At 39.9% G+C, this 17,756-nt stretch overlaps 3 protein-coding genes across 4 annotated transcripts; 1 reads left to right on the top strand and 2 right to left on the bottom strand.

Moving 5' to 3' along the window:
• The first annotated feature begins 1,473 nt into the window (after positions 1-1,473).
• Positions 1,474-11,248, top strand: LOC146624006 (uncharacterized). The gene is made up of 9 exons (XM_085363592.1): positions 1,474-1,483; positions 1,566-1,677; positions 1,800-1,874; positions 9,162-9,221; positions 9,368-9,448; positions 9,569-10,402; positions 10,514-10,576; positions 10,938-11,040; positions 11,144-11,248. The coding sequence occupies exons 1-9, from the start codon at positions 1,474-1,476 to the stop codon at positions 11,246-11,248; spliced, it is 1,443 nt and encodes a 480-aa protein (XP_085219718.1).
• Positions 5,062-7,376, bottom strand: LOC146624007 (uncharacterized). 2 transcript variants are annotated; one of them, XM_085363593.1, is made up of 2 exons: positions 7,155-7,376; positions 5,062-6,483 (listed from the first exon to the last, which is right to left on the bottom strand). In XM_085363593.1, the coding sequence occupies exon 2, from the start codon at positions 6,473-6,475 to the stop codon at positions 5,177-5,179; it is 1,299 nt and encodes a 432-aa protein (XP_085219719.1). In that variant the 5' UTR covers positions 6,476-6,483; positions 7,155-7,376; the 3' UTR covers positions 5,062-5,176. The 2 variants fall into 2 exon arrangements, with proteins under 2 accessions (XP_085219719.1, XP_085219720.1); XM_085363594.1 differs by having other exon boundaries at positions 7,253-7,376.
• Positions 11,249-11,674: 426 nt separating the features above from the next.
• plp1b (proteolipid protein 1b) lies at positions 11,675-16,879 on the bottom strand. Its single transcript, XM_085363591.1, has 7 exons — positions 16,799-16,879; positions 14,673-14,859; positions 14,409-14,565; positions 13,978-14,155; positions 13,634-13,707; positions 13,370-13,435; positions 11,675-12,338 (listed from the first exon to the last, which is right to left on the bottom strand). The coding sequence occupies exons 1-7, from the start codon at positions 16,800-16,802 to the stop codon at positions 12,267-12,269; spliced, it is 738 nt and encodes a 245-aa protein (XP_085219717.1). The 5' UTR covers positions 16,803-16,879; the 3' UTR covers positions 11,675-12,266.
• Between the last annotated feature and the right edge of the window lie 877 nt (positions 16,880-17,756).

The raw sequence follows: 17,756 nt of genomic DNA, 5'->3' as shown, positions 1-17,756 counted from the left end.
TACACCCACAGACCAAAATGTGAATATTTCAGTTTATTAAAATGTAAAGTAAACATCAAATAATGAGGTTAAGCTTTTCTCTGTGCCCTTTTATTTTCACTGGAGAGAATGGGCATTTCGGTTTAAGGATTTTCAATGTAAATATTATTAAAAAGGTCTGATGAGACAGTAGATTAAATTCTAACAACTCTGAGATCTGGTCCCGCTTGATTCCTAGAAGCCTACCAACTGGAACAGTATGCTTGTGAAAGAAAGTCTTTGTTGTGGGTGAAACAATACTACAAGCTTTTTATATTTGAAAAAAAAAAACTTTTGTGGTTAATGATATGCAGGTTTTCAGTTGTCTACTTTTTTTCAAAGGCTATTGTTCAGTGATGGGCAATTAATTTTCCCATGGGACCACATGAGAAACTGGGACTGTTGTGGAGGGTCTCACCAATAAGTGTATAAAGAGATTACATTAATATTGAGCAGAATTGAGTTCAGTTTAACCCCCTGCTATAGCCATTAGTAGGAAAGAAAACAGCATCAAGTACTAACCTGCAGGGTTCATTTAAATACCTTTAAGCTGTCAGGCAGGTTATAAAAGCCTATTTTTAATTTGCTTCTTAGCAAAGACTGAAAATCTCACTAGAAAACATCTCTGGAATGTGACCTCTCACACTCAGAAAAATCGAAACCACAAAACAGTGCTGCCCCTCTTATCACCCAGCCTATCCGCTTGCTCAATGAGCCTGTGTAGCATCATCCAGGTGCGGCACTTCAAAACTAACAGGGGAGGGGGGCGGGATCTGAAACTGCAGGGGGTGGGGGCTCTGGTGGAGGTATTTCTGCCATCTTATTTGCGTGTCACAGAGACCCGGAGGAGGACCGGCACTGATCTGCTCTGACACAAACAGGTGAGAACACAATACGGCACAAAAATGGACTTCACACCCCTGTTCGTGGCCTGTGTGAGGAAGGCCTCATTACCAAATCTGAATTGCTTTCCTTTTCTATGAATAATGAATTTGACCTGCTTAATTGGGGCTGGCACATCTCCAGAAAGATTCATCACAAGAGATTAAAGCACTAAGCACAGGTCAAAATGTTAACAGGCGCTTGAAGAGAATACAGAACAGATGCGCAATATGACAAGATGCAGAGAGACTGGGGAGAGCACGAGATACATTTGTTAATAGTGTTTACAAGCAGATTCGATTTTTGCACAAGTTTTATTGTGGAATGTCTTCTGGTATGCTCAAATGGTTTTATTCAGATAATAATAACTGTCCACATGTGTTAATAACAAAGCGTAAATGCTTCAATATCACTTTATCATGGTGGATGAGTTTTTTGTGTATAGGAATACAGCTTTACAGGTTGCGAAAGGGGGTGAGTTGGGAATGAGTGTAGAGTATGACAGATAAAACGTACAGAAAGTTTATCATCAAATATTTCCTCAGGTTGAACATCTGAGAAAACATCAGCAGCATGTCAAAAGGTGAGTATTTGATAAGATTAAACATGGAAGAAAAAACTATTTCTTGGTATGCAGTACTGATAAAAGTGTGTGTGTGTTGTAGATATTAACAGAAGCCAGGTGCTTCAAAACATCAGGGTGCGGTCTACATTAAAAAAGGACGGCAGCTGGATCCAAAGATCAAATGATGCCAAGAAAGAACAAGACACAGCGGGGTACTCACAGTGATTGAGATGCAACTTCAAAAATTGAGTTTTAAAATTTTGTTTTTTTTAATTGAAAGGGATAATTGAAGCTGTCCTGTCTCAGTGTCACAGCAACCTCTTCTGTGTTGCAGAACGAACACAGATGTGGAAACTAAACCTATTCCAGCTAGGAGTTCACAAGTCCGGTTGGCAGCCAGGAGATTTGAGTGAGTGCTGCAAAATTATTTTAAAAAAGAAAAAACACTTTTGAATGTAAACGTTGCTCAGGCACACCGGATTTAACTGACAAATACACAGAAATGGTAAAACAAACAAACAAAAAAAACAACAACTTTCATTTCTAAGGTTTCAAGCATCCGCACATATGAAAAATAATAGTCTAGTCCTTACCATGGCTTGGTAAATATAACTTCAGATGAACTTTAAAACTTCACATATTACAATTTGGTTTTTTTTTTTAAAGACAACAACAAAGCAAAAATGCAGAAGTAGTGTGTGAAGAACTAAGTACAGCCTTATCACCAAATTCGCCCTAAGGTGCTTAGAGAAATCAAATCAGAGTCTATAGGCCTCAGTTAGCATGCAAAATGTTAAAATTTGTGACAGTGCAACCAGGAAAAGACTGAACAACAGAAGTGGAGATGTCTGACCATAGTGTGTAGTTTCATGTTTGGTAAAACACCCCCCAAAACAAACAAACAAACAACAACAAAAAAAATGCACAAACATTTTATAGCAACTCTTAGGCATGTTGGTGGACGGGTGATGATTTGGGCTGGTTTTGCAGCCACATGAAGTGGGCACCTTGATATCACTAACTTGACCATGATGAACTCCTCTGTATACCAAAGTATTCTAGAGTCAAATGTGAGGGCATCTGTCTGACAGCTACAGCTTGTCCAAAACTGGTTCTTTCAACGGGACAATGAATCCAATCACATCAGCAACTCTATAACAGAATGGCTGAAAAAGAAAAAAGGCAACAAGTTAAAGAAAAGTGGACCAAAATTCCTCCGCAATGATGTGGCAGATTGATAAAGTCATACAGGAAGCTATTCAAGTTATTGTTGCTAAAGGTGGTTCTACCAGCTACTCAGTCACTGGTTGTTCTTTTCACACACTCCTTCTGCATTTTGGCTTAGTTTGTTTTTTTTAAACCGTGTAATACGTCACGCATTGTTGTTCGTCTGAGGTTGTATTTCAGAAACTTTAAGAGCATGATTTACTTTCAATATGCCCTCATATGTAAACCTCAGAACTGACAGAGGCCATAAATTTTTACCATGACTGTAAATCTATTTTTTTTAAAAAGAAAAATAATGTAAAACTTAAATATTAGACCCATGTGTATGGCACCACACAGTGTGGTGGCAGTTCTGCAAGTTAAACTCAAATTGTCCTTCGACTGTGCTGTGTCATTGAATCATAACTAAAAATATTCCAGGCTTCAGGCACAAATCACCATCTGTGATATTAACATACAGTACAAAAACATTAACTTAGCCCTGGGCATCTGTACCGCATCCATAAAACTCTAAAGTACACTGCAGTGTGACCTACACTTAAGCTGGTTGATCAAACGTTAATCTTACTGGGGTGCTTCCCTGTAGGACACATGCGTATTTTTTCCTTGAATACTGTAGCAAAAGCTTTCTAGGGAACAACTTAACATATGAGATTGTTAATTATATGGTATGTGACAAATGTTTTTCCAGCTTTGTTAAAAAAAAAGAGGTTAATGTTAATATTAATACCCCTGTGCATTAAAATTATGATTTTGATATAGGCATCCAATAATTATAGTCATATACAGAGTTATTTTATACAGGTAATAGAACAGAAAGATGTTCTTCTGCTTGGTTGCACAATATTTCTACTAAATAAAGGATACGTCAGCCTTAGCTGCCTGACTATTGTCGGCAAATGTATCAATTGCACTGACATTACATCACTCAGCCTGAACATGTACATAACACAGACACACACACACACTCAACTATGGCTACAGCAAAATTTTGTAAATTATTAAGGTTATGGACAAATTTTTGCTTCAAACACATTTAAAAATATCTTTATTCTAGATGTCTGACTTTTCCCCCTGAGATCACGTAGGGTTCATTCTTCCAGGTGAACAGAAAGAAGCAAATTATTTAAAAAGGTCTTGGGTTTACTTTTATATCAGTTTCTGTGTTCACAATTATTCAGGATACTTATGTTCACAGGCCACTTTATTATGTACACCTTGCTTGTACTGGGTTGGACCCCTTTTCCTCCAGAACTGTCTTAATTATTCATACCATAGATTCAACAACATGCTGGAAACCTTCCTGAGATTATGATCTACATTAACATGATAGCACAGTGCTGCCATGTGATTGGCTGACTTGATATATGCATTAATGAGAAGCTAAACAGGCGTACCTAACAAAGAGGCCAGTAGATGTAAGTAAAGGAACAACAGAATCACATGTACAATTTTAAACTATTTAGGGAAAAAAAGACAACAACCGTTGGAACCAAAAATGGACATATTTTCTTTGACCTCCAAAGAAAACCATGACAACAGCAGTAGGTGTATCATATTCTACAGCTGCATCATCTGTTGATGACACATCCTTCAATAAATGGTTCCAACTTCCACTCAAAATCAGTCTGGTAGTTAAGAGGCTTGATTGTGCTTCAGAGACATCTTGCACAGCATAAAGTGTAGTTATCAGACGTCTACAACAGATAACATATGAAAATGTGCCCAAGCTTTAAATCCATTCTTTTATCCGTTCCAGTGTGTTTGAGATAATCGAGTGAATTTGTCACATTACTTAGATACATAAAACAAATGACAGAGTGAAGCACCGGTGTTATATCTGTGCAGAACTGCTCGGGCAACTCACACCTCACAGCCTCCCCTCCCTCACTTGCTGTCAGAGACCACTAAACTGAAATCATGCCCCTTACCAATGATGGTTAGCTTCACTACCTGACTGGCCAGCAATACCAAAAAAAGATGGCACTGAATATCTACAAATGTCCTTTTGCTCACAATCCCCTAGGCTGAAGCAACTTGTGAGTGCTTTGCAAGTGTTTTTCTTTTATGGGTCACTTAATTTAAATGGCTTGCCATCCAATAATTCACAAGAAGATGGAAGCATTTATGAAGAGAAATTACAGATTTTTGTTAAGCAGAAATATTTCCTCTATTTTTCTTTTAATATCCTTTTGAAAATCATGTTCACCTTGGGACTCCCAACCCATTGAAAACCACAGTTGTGCAGCATTCAAACATTATTACCAGATAACTAAAACTGAGCTCATTGTTGAGTAGTAATTAATAACAATGCAAGCCTTCCTCAAACAGGGCTCTCTGCAGGGAGGCAGCAGGAGGTGGTTCACTATATTAAAAAACAGGACTGTAATTAATTCAGTATTTTGAAAGACAGAACGAGCCTGTGTTCATTTCTGCTTTGCTCAATTATGCAGTCAATCACACTTTCATTTTTATAGCGATGAATTAGGAAGACGGCCCAGCATCTGTGAGGTCTCCTACAGTGTGCACTCCCGGCACTGGTGTTGACAAGGAGGGTGCAGCTATCTGGCCAGGGTGGTGGGCTGATATCATGTGTCTGTCACAGATGGTGAAGGGGTTCAGTGGGTAGATCCCAGATTTCCTAAAGCCTTCCTTCACAATTCTCACACCTTCCTCCTCCTTTGCTACCTGATATGTTCCTTTGAAAACCCCTGAGAACTCCTTTTTGCTAACTGCAAAGTGGGTGTCAGTAGTGTAGCCGTCGCCTAGGAATGAAGCAAAGTGCTGCTTGAGGACCACAAAGAGACCGTCATTGAGTGGCTGGAGGATGTGGGAGCAATGAGGTGGGAGGCACAGAAGAATGACATCCTCCTTACGAGCTGTTTCCACCACCTCCAGGTTCACGGGTGACTTGTGGCCATCGAAAATCAGCAGCAGTGGACGCTCCTTTGGTGCGTGCACGAGAAAATGTTTGAGGAACCATTTCTTAAAGAGGTCTGAATTGATACATCCCGAGTCTGACCACCCGTATAGGGCATTCGGTGGTCCTTGTGTCTTGTAGCATACTCCCCCTGGATAGGCCTTTGAGTAGATTATAAATGGGGGGATGTCCTCTCCAACCGCATTAAAGCAAGCCAAGACGGAGACATGGTCCCTGGAGCCTGGCGCTGGCTTGTAGCCTAGACCGACAGATTTGGGGAGAGTCACCCTCTTCCTACTCAGCTGAAAGTCTGTGTCATTGCAGTTGAAAATTTGGTGAGGCTTGTCTATGAGCTCATGAGCATCTACAACAGTCCTCAGGAGGTGAAAAAACTGATCTACTGCTTCCTTTCTCACTGACACAGTCCTCCCACGGACAACATTGTCTGCTGGCTGAATAGTGATGTTTTTCTCTTGTCTCTTTCTAAAATTGAGCCACCATGTCTGGCCCAGTTTGGAAAATGCCACCCTCCGGTGTTGCCGCTTATAAATTGACGATGCGAAGGACACCAGCTGCTGCTTTGTAAGTGGGAATCCATGCCTGGACATGTATAAGGAGAACTCGACCAACAACTCCTCATCAGCAGATGTTATAAGCTGAGCCGGGCCGCTACGGCTCCCAGGGGTCACCCGTCCACTGACTCTGTCCCCCAGTGAAGATTTAGGGACTCCAAACTCCTTGGCGGCTTGTCTCACTGTGCACCTGCCTGACTTGACCTCTATCAGTGCACGCTCCATGGCGTCCTCTGTCCACCTCTTCTTTTTCTTCCTCCCGATTTTATCAAGGTGATTTCTCGATGGCATTTTTCCCCCTAAGGCAACACAAGAAAATACTGAGATGAACCATACAAGTAAAAATCCGACAGCCACAAAGTGGCCTGGCTAAGCACCAAAAAGAATCACAAATCACATTGACATTGGTATAAGCTTACTAATTAAACACATTTTTACTTTACCAGAAATAATTGCTTTGTACTTTGTGTAGTTGGAGTTTATTGCAGTCCTTCAGCGCTCATGACAACCAGATATAAAAGGCTCGAGTTTGTTAGTCACCTATAAAGCTGACTTTATTAAACAGGTAATGCATTTTTAGATCTCTAAGCTCACTTCAATAAGAATAAAAGATCTTGCTATTTTTGTTGTTTTTTTTGCTTAAAAGGGGCCCAAAGCGATGTTTAGAGCCTGCACTAATGTATTGAAATAACAAGGAACAGAATGCCATTTAAGATTTTATTTTTTTAACCGGGCCTAAAATAATATTTATGCTATATTTTGTTTTGAAAAACACTGTATCAGTGTTAAGTAACCTGATAGGCTTATGTCAAGTTTCTTTCAAAACCTGGTGGAAAGCATCGGGAAGTAACATTTTTGGAGGCACCTCATTTAGCTCTAAAAATGATACAGCAGGCCACATGAATTTTCTATTAACTACTATTATGTTTTTTTATTAAAAGTAAAAGTCGTAAAATACAAAGCGACTTACTCGTCTCGGACCGTGCTGGTATTATTTTTGATGTAAAACAGCAGACGTAAGGACTGTGGTGCTATTTTGAGACGATACTACACTTGAAAACAGCCCACCTGGGTAGTGTTGATTCCACAGTGGCCACTGATATGTCTGCTAGTTACAGAGAATTAAAATAATGCTGCTACATTTGACTATCGCCGTTAACTTTTCCGCTTAGCAATATGCTACTACTTTACGAAGCCGGGGAAAAGCGGAACAAGACCGGAAGTATTTCCACGACGCTTTCAAAATAGAGGTATCAAGAAAATAAGAGCCCAAGCCTATGGAGACGCTGACCACTGACCAAATCAATAAATTGCACTACAGTGCCCTTGTAATGATAATCAGCTAGGCAGCATTGTTGTGAAAAAAAAATATTTTTCTCCCTTCTTGATTTATTTATTTTATTTTTTGTACATATTTGTCACACTTACATGTTTCAGAACAACAAACAAATTTTAATATTAGACAAGGATAACCTGAGTAAATACAAAAACAGTTTTTAAATGATCCTTTCCTCTATTAAGGGGGAAAAAATGTCCAACACTACCTGGTCTTATGTGAAAAGTAATTGCCCTCTCGTTGTGCCACCCCTGGCAGCAGGAACTGAAGCGTTTGTGATACTGCAGTTCTTTTAATTTAGCCACACTGAAGGGCTGAACAGTCTAATAGAGAACATGCCAAAATATCTCAATTGGATGTAAGTCCCACTTTGTCTAGGCCACTTTAAAACCTTATATTTGTGCTGCTACATAAAGCATAATGCTTACATCATTGTTCCATTAATTTATCACACCACCACCACTGTTGATGTCTTGATGATTTGGTGTTCTTTTATGAATATATTAGAATTTATTCACGTATCTATCTATCTATCTATCTATCTATCTATCTATCTATCTATCTATCTATCTATCTATCTGTCTGTCTGTCTGTCTGTCTGTCTGTCTGTTTTTCTTTCCCAGATTATCCCAGCAAACACTGTTATGTTCTCCTTATTTGGAGTAAAACCAGAGACACCGCTATGAAGAGGCCTCATGAAGCTTAGCTTCCCCAAAGTGTTCTTACAACACTAACCCAGCAAACACTGTTATGTTGTCCTTATTTGGATGTTCCAAAATTAAAAGTTGTGCTGATGTCTTAGCCATCTGCTGTACCTTTCGCCCTTTCGGCCTTTTACACATCTGTTCCCTGGGTCTGATGGTTCAAAGTCCATAAACATTTTCTATCAAGTCAGATTTTTTTTTAACAGAAATAATAGAAATGCACTAAAAAGATAGACAAATGTGTGTATACTCGCTGTTTTAGATGACCGCAATTGACACAAGTCATAAACCTTCTGAATTAATAGTTCAGTTCACACACTCATGAATGACAAACACCACATGTTTTGCTGTCACTTGTTAAGCTGCAAAGGGACCATTACCTCACAGTTTGTTGTGTATACAGCATATTCTTCTGTATCAAGAGGCTTTGCTCCTGCGGGAAAAGTTAGATTTTAGTTTGTGTGTCTCTCATTTATTACCAGCCTCAGCCACCACTTCACTGCAACGTGTCTGGTGATATTTACACCATTAATAAACATTGTGTTGACATTTAAGGCCTTATTTGTTAGCTTTGTTTCATCAATCACTGACTTCACATGCTCAGAATGCTCATCCTTCAATGCAGGTTGCACTCTTCATACAAATTTTTTTTAATGTAAGTTATGGATGAACGTTGTTTATATAAGAGATTCTGAAACTCCCAGAATACTGCTGACGCTGTATTCATTAAGCAAGCACTATATATGATAGCTAATGATGTACATTTATATTATTGCTCACTAGAGACATCAGTCACTACTCTAATGTGGAGCATTTGGCTTAGACTTTATTTCTGAGCCAACATAGTTAGAAGGTGATGAAATCTCTTATTGGTTCTGAAGAAGCAATTAAGAAAATATAAGGCTTTCTCTTTTCTCTTCTTATTCGTACCTTGTAGAGCAATAGATCCTCCACCAAGTTCTCCTCTTCAAAAGGCAGAGGTCATTTCATCTGAAGGGTATGTTGGTGCTGAATGTAAATTAAACTGTGCAAAACCTGAGCAAATATTTACTGCTTCTCTGCAAATCTGCAAATTTCAAGCTTAATCTCAGTTAAATCTGAACATTTAAACCAAATACTCAGTGCTTTATTTGTCTGTTTTAGGAATTCAGCTAATCAGGCAAGTGCTGAAAATATTTCAGCTCCGAAAGACACTCGGCCTGAAGGCTCAACAGTGAAGATAGAGTTAGTATACGAGACTATAACTGGAAGTGTTAAATTCAAAGATGCTGAGTGTTTGTTATTTTGCTTACAAATCAAATTTTTTGTTGCAAAGTGGGGAAGAAGTAACACTCTCTTTTACAGGCCTCAACCCCCCACAAAAGCACCTATTCAAAATATTAATGCACAGCCAGAAAAGACATTTACTGAAGCAACTGCAGAAAACACGGAACAACATGCTGATGCACCAGCTGACACCTGTCACAATGAGGATAAGGCCTCCGCAGATGCTGATGTGAAAAATCCCCCTGCAGAAATCTCTGCTGCGGAAGGCACAGTGAGAGAGAGTAGTGAGAGTAAAAGCACCGCTGGAGTCTCTGGAGAATCTGTAATCAAAACAGAACCGCCGAATACAACTAATTTAGAGCACGCAGGAGTAAACATGTATGGACCACCTGCTTTGGCAACATCGGGAAAAGAAGCTTCTCTCCAAGGCGGTGTGGAAACACCCGCTGTAAGTGATGCAACACCAGAAGAAGAAACTGCTCTACAACACAGCACCATATCAGTCACCGACACTCTGCCTGCACCATCTAGTCAATCCGATGCCGACACTGCCAAGGGTGTGGAGTTTAAAGTCGAGTGTGCACCACCCTCTGAGCCGGTTTTTAAAAGCGGAACTGAAGAGGCGGTTGAGCGCGAAGATGAAGGCACTGTTGTTGAACAAAGTTTTGATCCAACACCTAAGACAGCAGCAGACTGTGACAAAGAGTTGAACATTGAAGATGCCCTTGACCAAGTAGCTGCTTCAGATGCAGAAGGTGTTTTGGATAACACAGAGCACGCAGCTATTAGACTGACTGATGCTTCAGATGTGGAGACGGCCAAGGCTGAAGCTGTTCCTAAACCTGTGGAAGATCCAAGACAACCCCACTCTGAGGACTTCAAACCAAACCAAAAGTGTGATGATAGCCATATGTGAGTGTTTTTATTTAAAAAAAATAAAGGAACAGTAGAGTATTCAGTGTTGTTCGCATATTTTTATTTGAGCACTAAAATCATCCTCATTGTTTGTGACTGTTTTTGTAGTTCTGATGTGTCTCAAAAGCCTGCAGAGGACGTAAACTCAACAAAAACTCTGAATAAGCCCATGTAAGTTTCTCACTCTTACTGTACATAGTTATACAACACTCAAAAAATATCTATCCCTAAAATGTTGACATTAAGTAATTTGATTACATGTAAATTTTCCAAGTGGTTTAGTTACATACATTAAATGTAAAACGGTAATTTAATGGACTCTGGTCATGATTGTTATACATTCAGCATATCTTCCTTAATTGATGAAGTATTTGAATAAATTCACTTTTGATTTCATATATTTCAGTTACATTTAGTCAAAATTATTGCTTTGTGTTTATGAGAGCCAAGAATGGTTTTTTTTTAGTGTACATAAGTGTAAAAATGAATAAGGTTCATAACCTTTGCTTTGTTTTTTAACCACCTGCTTCAGTCATGGCAAATCTCCTTGTTACTTCTGCAACCAAATCATTAATGGAAATGTCAAGATCATGTTCAGTGAGCCCTCGATAAACTGCCACCCAGACTGTTTAAAGGTTTGTTATGTTTTCTTTTGTAAAAATGCTGTATATCTGTGCTTTTATGATATCCTTTCACTATCTCTCGTACATGAAATTAACACTGAGTATGCTTTTGCAGTGCGGGGTTTGTGCTAGGGCCCTTGGAGATATGCTGACCCCCATGTTTTTGAAGGACCAAGTGATCCAGTGTGGAGTGTGTTTTTCAAAAGCGGTTAAGAAATGATGCCTATCTGGGACAAATATGTTTCCAGAAAATAGTCCAAGCATACCTTGATGAATGTGCTGTCCATTATTTCCCATAACTTCCCTATCGACTTCTTTCTTTCTTTTTCTGTCACAACTGTATCCAGTAAAAGGGCAGTATATTGTTATGATTAATGATTCTGCAATGAAAAGGATAAATTAAAAATACAGCAAAAAAAAAAAAAAAAAATACCAGCAATGCAACTGTATATGGCTAGAATAAAATTCCACACATCAGATTTAAATGTTTTAATGAGCCTTAATTTCAAATAAGCACACACAAGTCTAAGTAGCAGGGCTACACGCTAAACACCTGGAGACAAGTTACTGAAGCATCAACCCCTCTGCAACCTAAAACAGCTTATATTGGGCTGAACACCTTTTTATCCCACCTACCATGGTAGCATTTAAACGAAAGAGAAAAAAAAGAGACTGTATAAGTATGACTAAAAAGCACGTTTATTGTAAGTGAAAGCTCAACGGGAAAATTTGGTTCGTTCAGCCTCACTCGTTTTAGTTCATGCAGTTTTGAAGGCTGATAATAGAGAAGCCACAAAATCATACTGAGAGCCAATTTGGGTGTCAGTAACCACTGAATACTGTGCATGCAGTTATGACTCGCGAGGCAAGCTGTCATTGCTCTTAATTATTCATGAAACATCATAAATCACAATGAGCACCAACAAAGCCTCACACAAAGGATAAAGTGAGAGATACAACCAGCAATGGGAAAATGAACAACAAAGCTAAGAGAATCATCTTGAAAGGAGGATCTGATGCACAGGCCAGAGCTCATTGCTGGAGGTAAATTATCTTCATCTCTCTGTCTGTTGTTCATACATAATAGTGATGAGAAACTATTTCTGTTATTGGAAAGGTTTAAAGAATAGCAGGCAATCCAGGTTTGGAGGTTGCCGTTTCCCAGAGGATGAATGTAGGCTGACTGTCCATCTCATAGTCGGACAATGGGGTTAACAGAGAAAACTGAGGCGCTGCACTTAGCGAATGCCTTTTCTGCCCAGGAACCGCAGAACTGCGTAGTTGTAGGTGGTGGCAACCAGATACAGGAACTAGAGTGAGTGGAAGAATTAATGAAATGAAAAAAATAATCAGCTTCTACACATAAACGAGTACTGTAAGCATTTTTTTTGCAAGCAGACAATGAATATTCATTTGTCTCCAAGAGGAGAAGTGATCAGTATAATGCTTTAATCATCCAAGATAGAAAGCAAACTTTAATAGTCATCTCTGACTGTGTGTAGTCACGAACAGAGTTTTGGTTTAGAGAAATCCACACGTTGAAAATTCATTTATTTCTGCTCAATACAAACAAGGTGACTGGAATTTTTTTGCGTGAAGATCATAGCATTGAAAACTGACATTGACAATGTGTCGCCGTTCCTCCAAATAATTCACATACTTTGCTGTGTACAGTGTTAATCAGAAGCGGTTCCACTCACAACACCATTCAAAATGATACTTTAAACAGTAAAAGCAGCTCTGTTTCTGGAAACTCATTTTCAAGTGCCTAGATTGAGAAAAAACGTTTATCGGATGTACCAGTGATGGTGTTTTTCCTGCTTCATCATAACATTATATAATATGATAAATGTAGATAATACGATAAAACATATATATCATATTAATGTATGTCCAGGATGAACACTAAAACTGGCCAATCATGCTGTTGTGATGTCACAGCATTGCAATTTAGGGGGGAAAACAATAAAAAGATGCCCGTGTTCAAATATGACCCTCTTGTGGAATAAATGGTAAGCATTTCAAGGGTTTTCTTTATTAATGAATGCAATAAAATATATATATTATCAAGATAGGCTTGCTGCCAGCCAGATTTAGGTTACTTGCATTGGTTTGGTAATGATAGTTTTTAAAGCAATAGCTAACTTCTTGACCTGTGCTAACTGAACTCTCAGAAAATATTGTTGGTCACTGGCAATATTAATCCTTGACAAGCACTATTATGATGACGTAGGAAAAACACCAACACCGCAGAGTGGTTTCATTTCAAAATTTAAATTTGATTCCGCTGTTTAAATGGAGTTAGCTTAAATGTCCTAGAAATAATGCAAAAATAGCTCACCAGTGCTAACAGAGTGATCCCAGCACCGGCAAATGCAGCTATGTACAAGTCATATGTGACATAGAACTGGAAGACATAATAAAAAAAGGTTAGCTTGAAACACATGCAGGGTGTTTAATCAAACTCGTGTGTGTTACTGTGAGCTCTCTCATATGCACGTTGTCCTGCTAATAATTCAAAACAGATTTTATGTCGATTTTGATCAGTGATTTTAATGTGATGATGCCAAAATGCTATATCGAACTGTATAAAGACTCTACTCACTTCACTAGTTTTGCAGATTGCTGCTAAGGTTGTCCCACAAGACTTGCCTGGCATTGCATTCCAAGGAAGCAGACCTTAAATGGAGACATAACATAAGTGAGAAACCTCATACTATGGCTGAATTATGATGAGATTTGATGATCCGTGTATGCTCTGGCTTGCCTGAAGCATGTCGGGGAAACTATAGTGAAGAAATGACCATAAAGGTGTAGTTCTCTTCATTATTTCCTGACTAATATAGCCATCAGTCTAGCAGCCACTACACGGTGATTAATTGCTTTCAAGGGCGCATTAACATTCCCATCAGGGGGACCATGTGGTCAGTAGTTACACGAGCAACGCACCATACTGCCTGGCGTCCATGCAGATCCAGCCATGCTGATTAATGCTGGGGGTTGATTCAGACAGGATGTTGACGGTGTGGCAGGTCTGCTCCATATTGAACAAGAAGAAGACTGGGATAGCACTGAAGGCAAACACCGCCAGCCAGATGAAGGCCAAGATGTACGTCACTATGATGAACTGTTGTAGCAAAAAAGTGCAGCACACAAGGTCACAGAATCGCAACACAGATGCTAATAGATACTTTCCGCGTGATAAATGTGGTGTCATTAAATCTGTAATGAACCATAATTCATGTGGAAATTGCAGAAACAAAGAGCATATTTATTAGACTCAAAACAAGCCAGAATTCAGCATCTCAACAATGTTGACACCTCACATTTCCCCTCCCTCTTCATTTCCTCGCTCCCTCCTCCTCCACCCATGTGCTCACCGTCAGGCTGAGGCAGCGGCCGCACTGGGTACTCCTGAATTCGCCGAAGGTCTGTTTGACAGCACTTGTTGTGTAGAAGCCCTCAGCCAGTAGCAGGATACCATAGAGGAAGAAAAATGAAGCCAGACCATAGATCACGTACTGGAAGTATTTGATACTGGAACAGTCACAGAGAGAAGTCAGTCAATTAGTTAAAACAAAGCAATGCCAGAGACTTAGAAAAAAGAAGCCACAACTGATAGAAGTTATTGAAAAATCACTCACAAAGAGGCCATGACCACATAGTCCTGAATGTTGCGGGCAAAGTAAGTCTCAACGAGGACTTCGGTTTGGGTCAGCGCTTCGTGCCCGCAGCCACAAAATAATGCCATGCCAGCATAGCACAGCAAGGTGGCCACCAGGGATGGGTAGGGCACTGCCCCAATGCACCGGATACAGCAATCATAGCAACCTGAGGGGGCATAATATATCAGCACACAGGCGGCACACACCGCACATATAACCACACAGCACATCTATGCCACAGTGGGGGACTCTTTCACCCAGTGGGGGAGCTATGAAAAAGGCCTCGCTTTGTCTGAAAATCCATGAGCATACACCAAAACCCCAACAACAGGCAAGAAAGCAAAAGAAAAAGACCAAGAAAAAAAAAGAAGATAAATTAGACAGCAGTGACAAACAAGAGTTCAAGCAGCGTCTCCCAATAAAGCGTCCAAACAAAAGCAGCCAACACGGACTTTATAGCAATCTCACGCACTTCTTCCAGAGCAAGCTGAGCTGTTGAAGCAGGTAGCAAACATCCAAAGTGTTAATAAATGCATTGCCAGAAATGGGATAGAGGAAAGCACCTAAGGCTTTGCAAAGCCAAGGCTGCCTGACCGGAAACATTTGCTGCTTCTGATGCTGTACTCCGCTATAAGAAAGGTTCCAGTGCCAACAAGTGTTGTACAGAGCTCTCTACAAGGTATTGCTACTGTAAAATAAGCCTCTCAGCGCTGACTTCATCCAGTATGTGAAAGCTCAAATGCTTGTGCCAACACCTCACAGCTCTGCTCTTACTAAATCTGGTCCAGCCCTCTTTGTCCAGTGGTCACAGGCGTCACCAGGCGATTGAGGGATGGTGGTGAAACGCTGGCTTCAGGGGGCCCAAAGAAAGAGCATCTCTTTGTGGCAGCAGATACAATATCCATTGTATCTGCCATGATTGGGAAGGAACAAAGGCCAGTGATGTCAAACAAAGACCATGGTGCCACAATACACACATATAACGTAATGGCGGAGGGGTCACCGGGACCGTCTCTCCACCACTGCCAATGTCACTACTCAGGGCCTCCTCCCTCCACAGCTGGCTGAGACTGGTACCATGGCACCGAGTGTCAATGTCGGTGGGGGCCGGGTTCAAGTGTTTAAAGAGTGGGTGGAAGCATTATGAAGGAGAGGGGCAATTTGAATATCTTCACTACAACAACAATAGCAAGCCCAACTCAAAATTAGTTAGGCCCAAACATCCCCAAACATGTCTATTTCTGCATTCATCTTTTGCAAGATCTTTTGGTTTTTAGTTGGAAGGAAGAGAAACTGTGAGTTAAACAAACTGTTACTAAAATATAAATAGTAACAGCAGGAAGACTGTTAGTCCCAAAATGATAGCGCCTACGGACGCCCACGCTTAATCTGTGCCCGGCTGCAGCAGTAGTTGTATTGATAGAATAATAAACGCCACAAAAGCCTCAGTTTGAATTTCAGTGCAAAGTGCATCAGTGCATTTGCAGCAGATGTCAGGTAATTACTGAAATCTCCAAAGCTGCTTCAAAAAAAACCCAAACAAACATGCAGAATTTCACTCAGAGGCTATTTGCAAGTGAGAACATGTTTAGCAGAAGTTGTTTGCGTCCACAATTCTCTTGGAAGTGTGACAAAATATGCCCGTGACACATGTGGGAGTATTTGACCTCTTTCACATGAGTGACCTGGCATGGCCTTGGCATGATGAGAGTTGCTGCCCAGCTCTGTCATGCCACTCTGATTCCACTCTAGTTTACTGATGAAAGAGATTAGAGCAGGTGACAAGAAGGTAAATAATCCTGGCAGCGTGCACGTGTTTTTCTTTTTGGTCTTTTGAAATCACCATCATATGTTAACCTGCATCATGTGTTAGAATCAAGGGGCAAAAAGGGAATTAGTGGTAAATCAAAAAATGGGTCTAGAAATGCTTTTGATGAATTAAAACAGAGGATTAATTTGCAGCAATTCTTCCCTCAGACTTGATATCAAAGGACATCAAAGGTAACATTAGTACTGGTTATTGAAATAGACTTTTAAAAAATTTTTTTTTTATAAATCCCATCAATAACAAATGATAAGAACCATTAGAAATTCTGTGCACTCACCCATGTCCGGAAAGAAGTGTCAGGTTATTGAAGTTTTGCTGGGTGGCTTTGTGACTGTGATATGAGGATATGAGAAGTTATTCGCCGCCACCCCTATATGAATCTAACTCGCGCTTTTGTCTCATCAACAATAGATAGACCACATCTCCCCGAGTCACATCTTAAAGTCACAAAGACCCATTTCAGCTGCCAGTCATTATTTAAGGAGCCACGGGGAACAGAGAGTGGGCCAAATATTCTAACACGAACTTTCATCTTGGTATCTTCTTCCTTTTACAGCATTTTCATTTCTTTTCTTTCCCTAATTCTATCATAACATATGTGGGTAATTTAATAAACATGCCAGCTTTTACATGCACACTTTACACTTTTAAGCATTCAGTAAAATAACAACTCAGCTATTCTGCGATCTACATTTTTTTTTCTACATGTTTTTATCTCTTTACACACGCTTTTGATAAGTCATCTGTTTATTGCACACACCCCATGTCAGACATCAGCACCACAGGTAACAGGTCTCGTGGCTTATAAGTCCATTTGTGCAGAACACTTAAAGATAAGAAGCACGCACAGACAGAAGAGGAAAATAAATCTAAACCTCAGTGACTGACATTGACGAAGTTGAGTAACAAGGGTGACATTGATGGTTGGGTCCAGCTGCTGTCCTCCTTCCCTCCCTCCCTCATGTTTGACCCAGTTGATGTCAAAGCTGGGTTCACTACAAAGGCGCCAGTGTGCAGCAGGAGAAAACACCATGCTTTTTTTTTTTTTTTACGAGAGAGTGAAAATCCTCACCCTCCTTTCATTTGCCATTTAAAGCACACAGTGCACAAGTAGACGTAATCAAATATCATCATCAAAAGACACAAATTATCACACTATTATATCACATTTAATTACCAGGAATTAAAAAGGGAATGCTTTAATTATTTTGGAGAAACAGCACTTTATATTATTA

Source organism: Diplotaxodon limnothrissa, linkage group LG10, assembly GCF_057381915.1.
Source record: "Diplotaxodon limnothrissa isolate DT_005_m linkage group LG10, D_limnothrissa_male_GT1.1, whole genome shotgun sequence".
NCBI lineage: Eukaryota > Metazoa > Chordata > Actinopteri > Cichliformes > Cichlidae > Diplotaxodon > Diplotaxodon limnothrissa.
The sequence above is the reverse complement of the archived record's forward strand: the minus strand, read 5'-3'. Positions and strand labels throughout refer to the sequence as shown.

Bases quoted from the DNA above. Each gene is read 5' to 3' on its own strand.
- LOC146624007 (XM_085363593.1), bottom strand. From the start codon at position 6,475: ATGCCATCGAGAAATCACCTTGATAAAATCGGGAGGAAGAAAAAGAAG.
- plp1b (XM_085363591.1), bottom strand. The intron at 14,566-14,672 runs GTGAGTGATTTT...TGACTGTTCCAG, and splicing joins TATGTGGTCATGGCCTCTTT to TATCAAATACTTCCAGTACG. The intron at 13,708-13,977 runs GTGCGTTGCTCG...TCTCCATTTAAG, and splicing joins CATGGACGCCAGGCAGTATG to GTCTGCTTCCTTGGAATGCA.
- LOC146624006 (XM_085363592.1), top strand. The intron at 1,875-9,161 runs GTGAGTGCTGCA...CGTACCTTGTAG, and splicing joins TTGGCAGCCAGGAGATTTGA to AGCAATAGATCCTCCACCAA. The intron at 9,222-9,367 runs GTATGTTGGTGC...TGTCTGTTTTAG, and splicing joins GAGGTCATTTCATCTGAAGG to GAATTCAGCTAATCAGGCAA.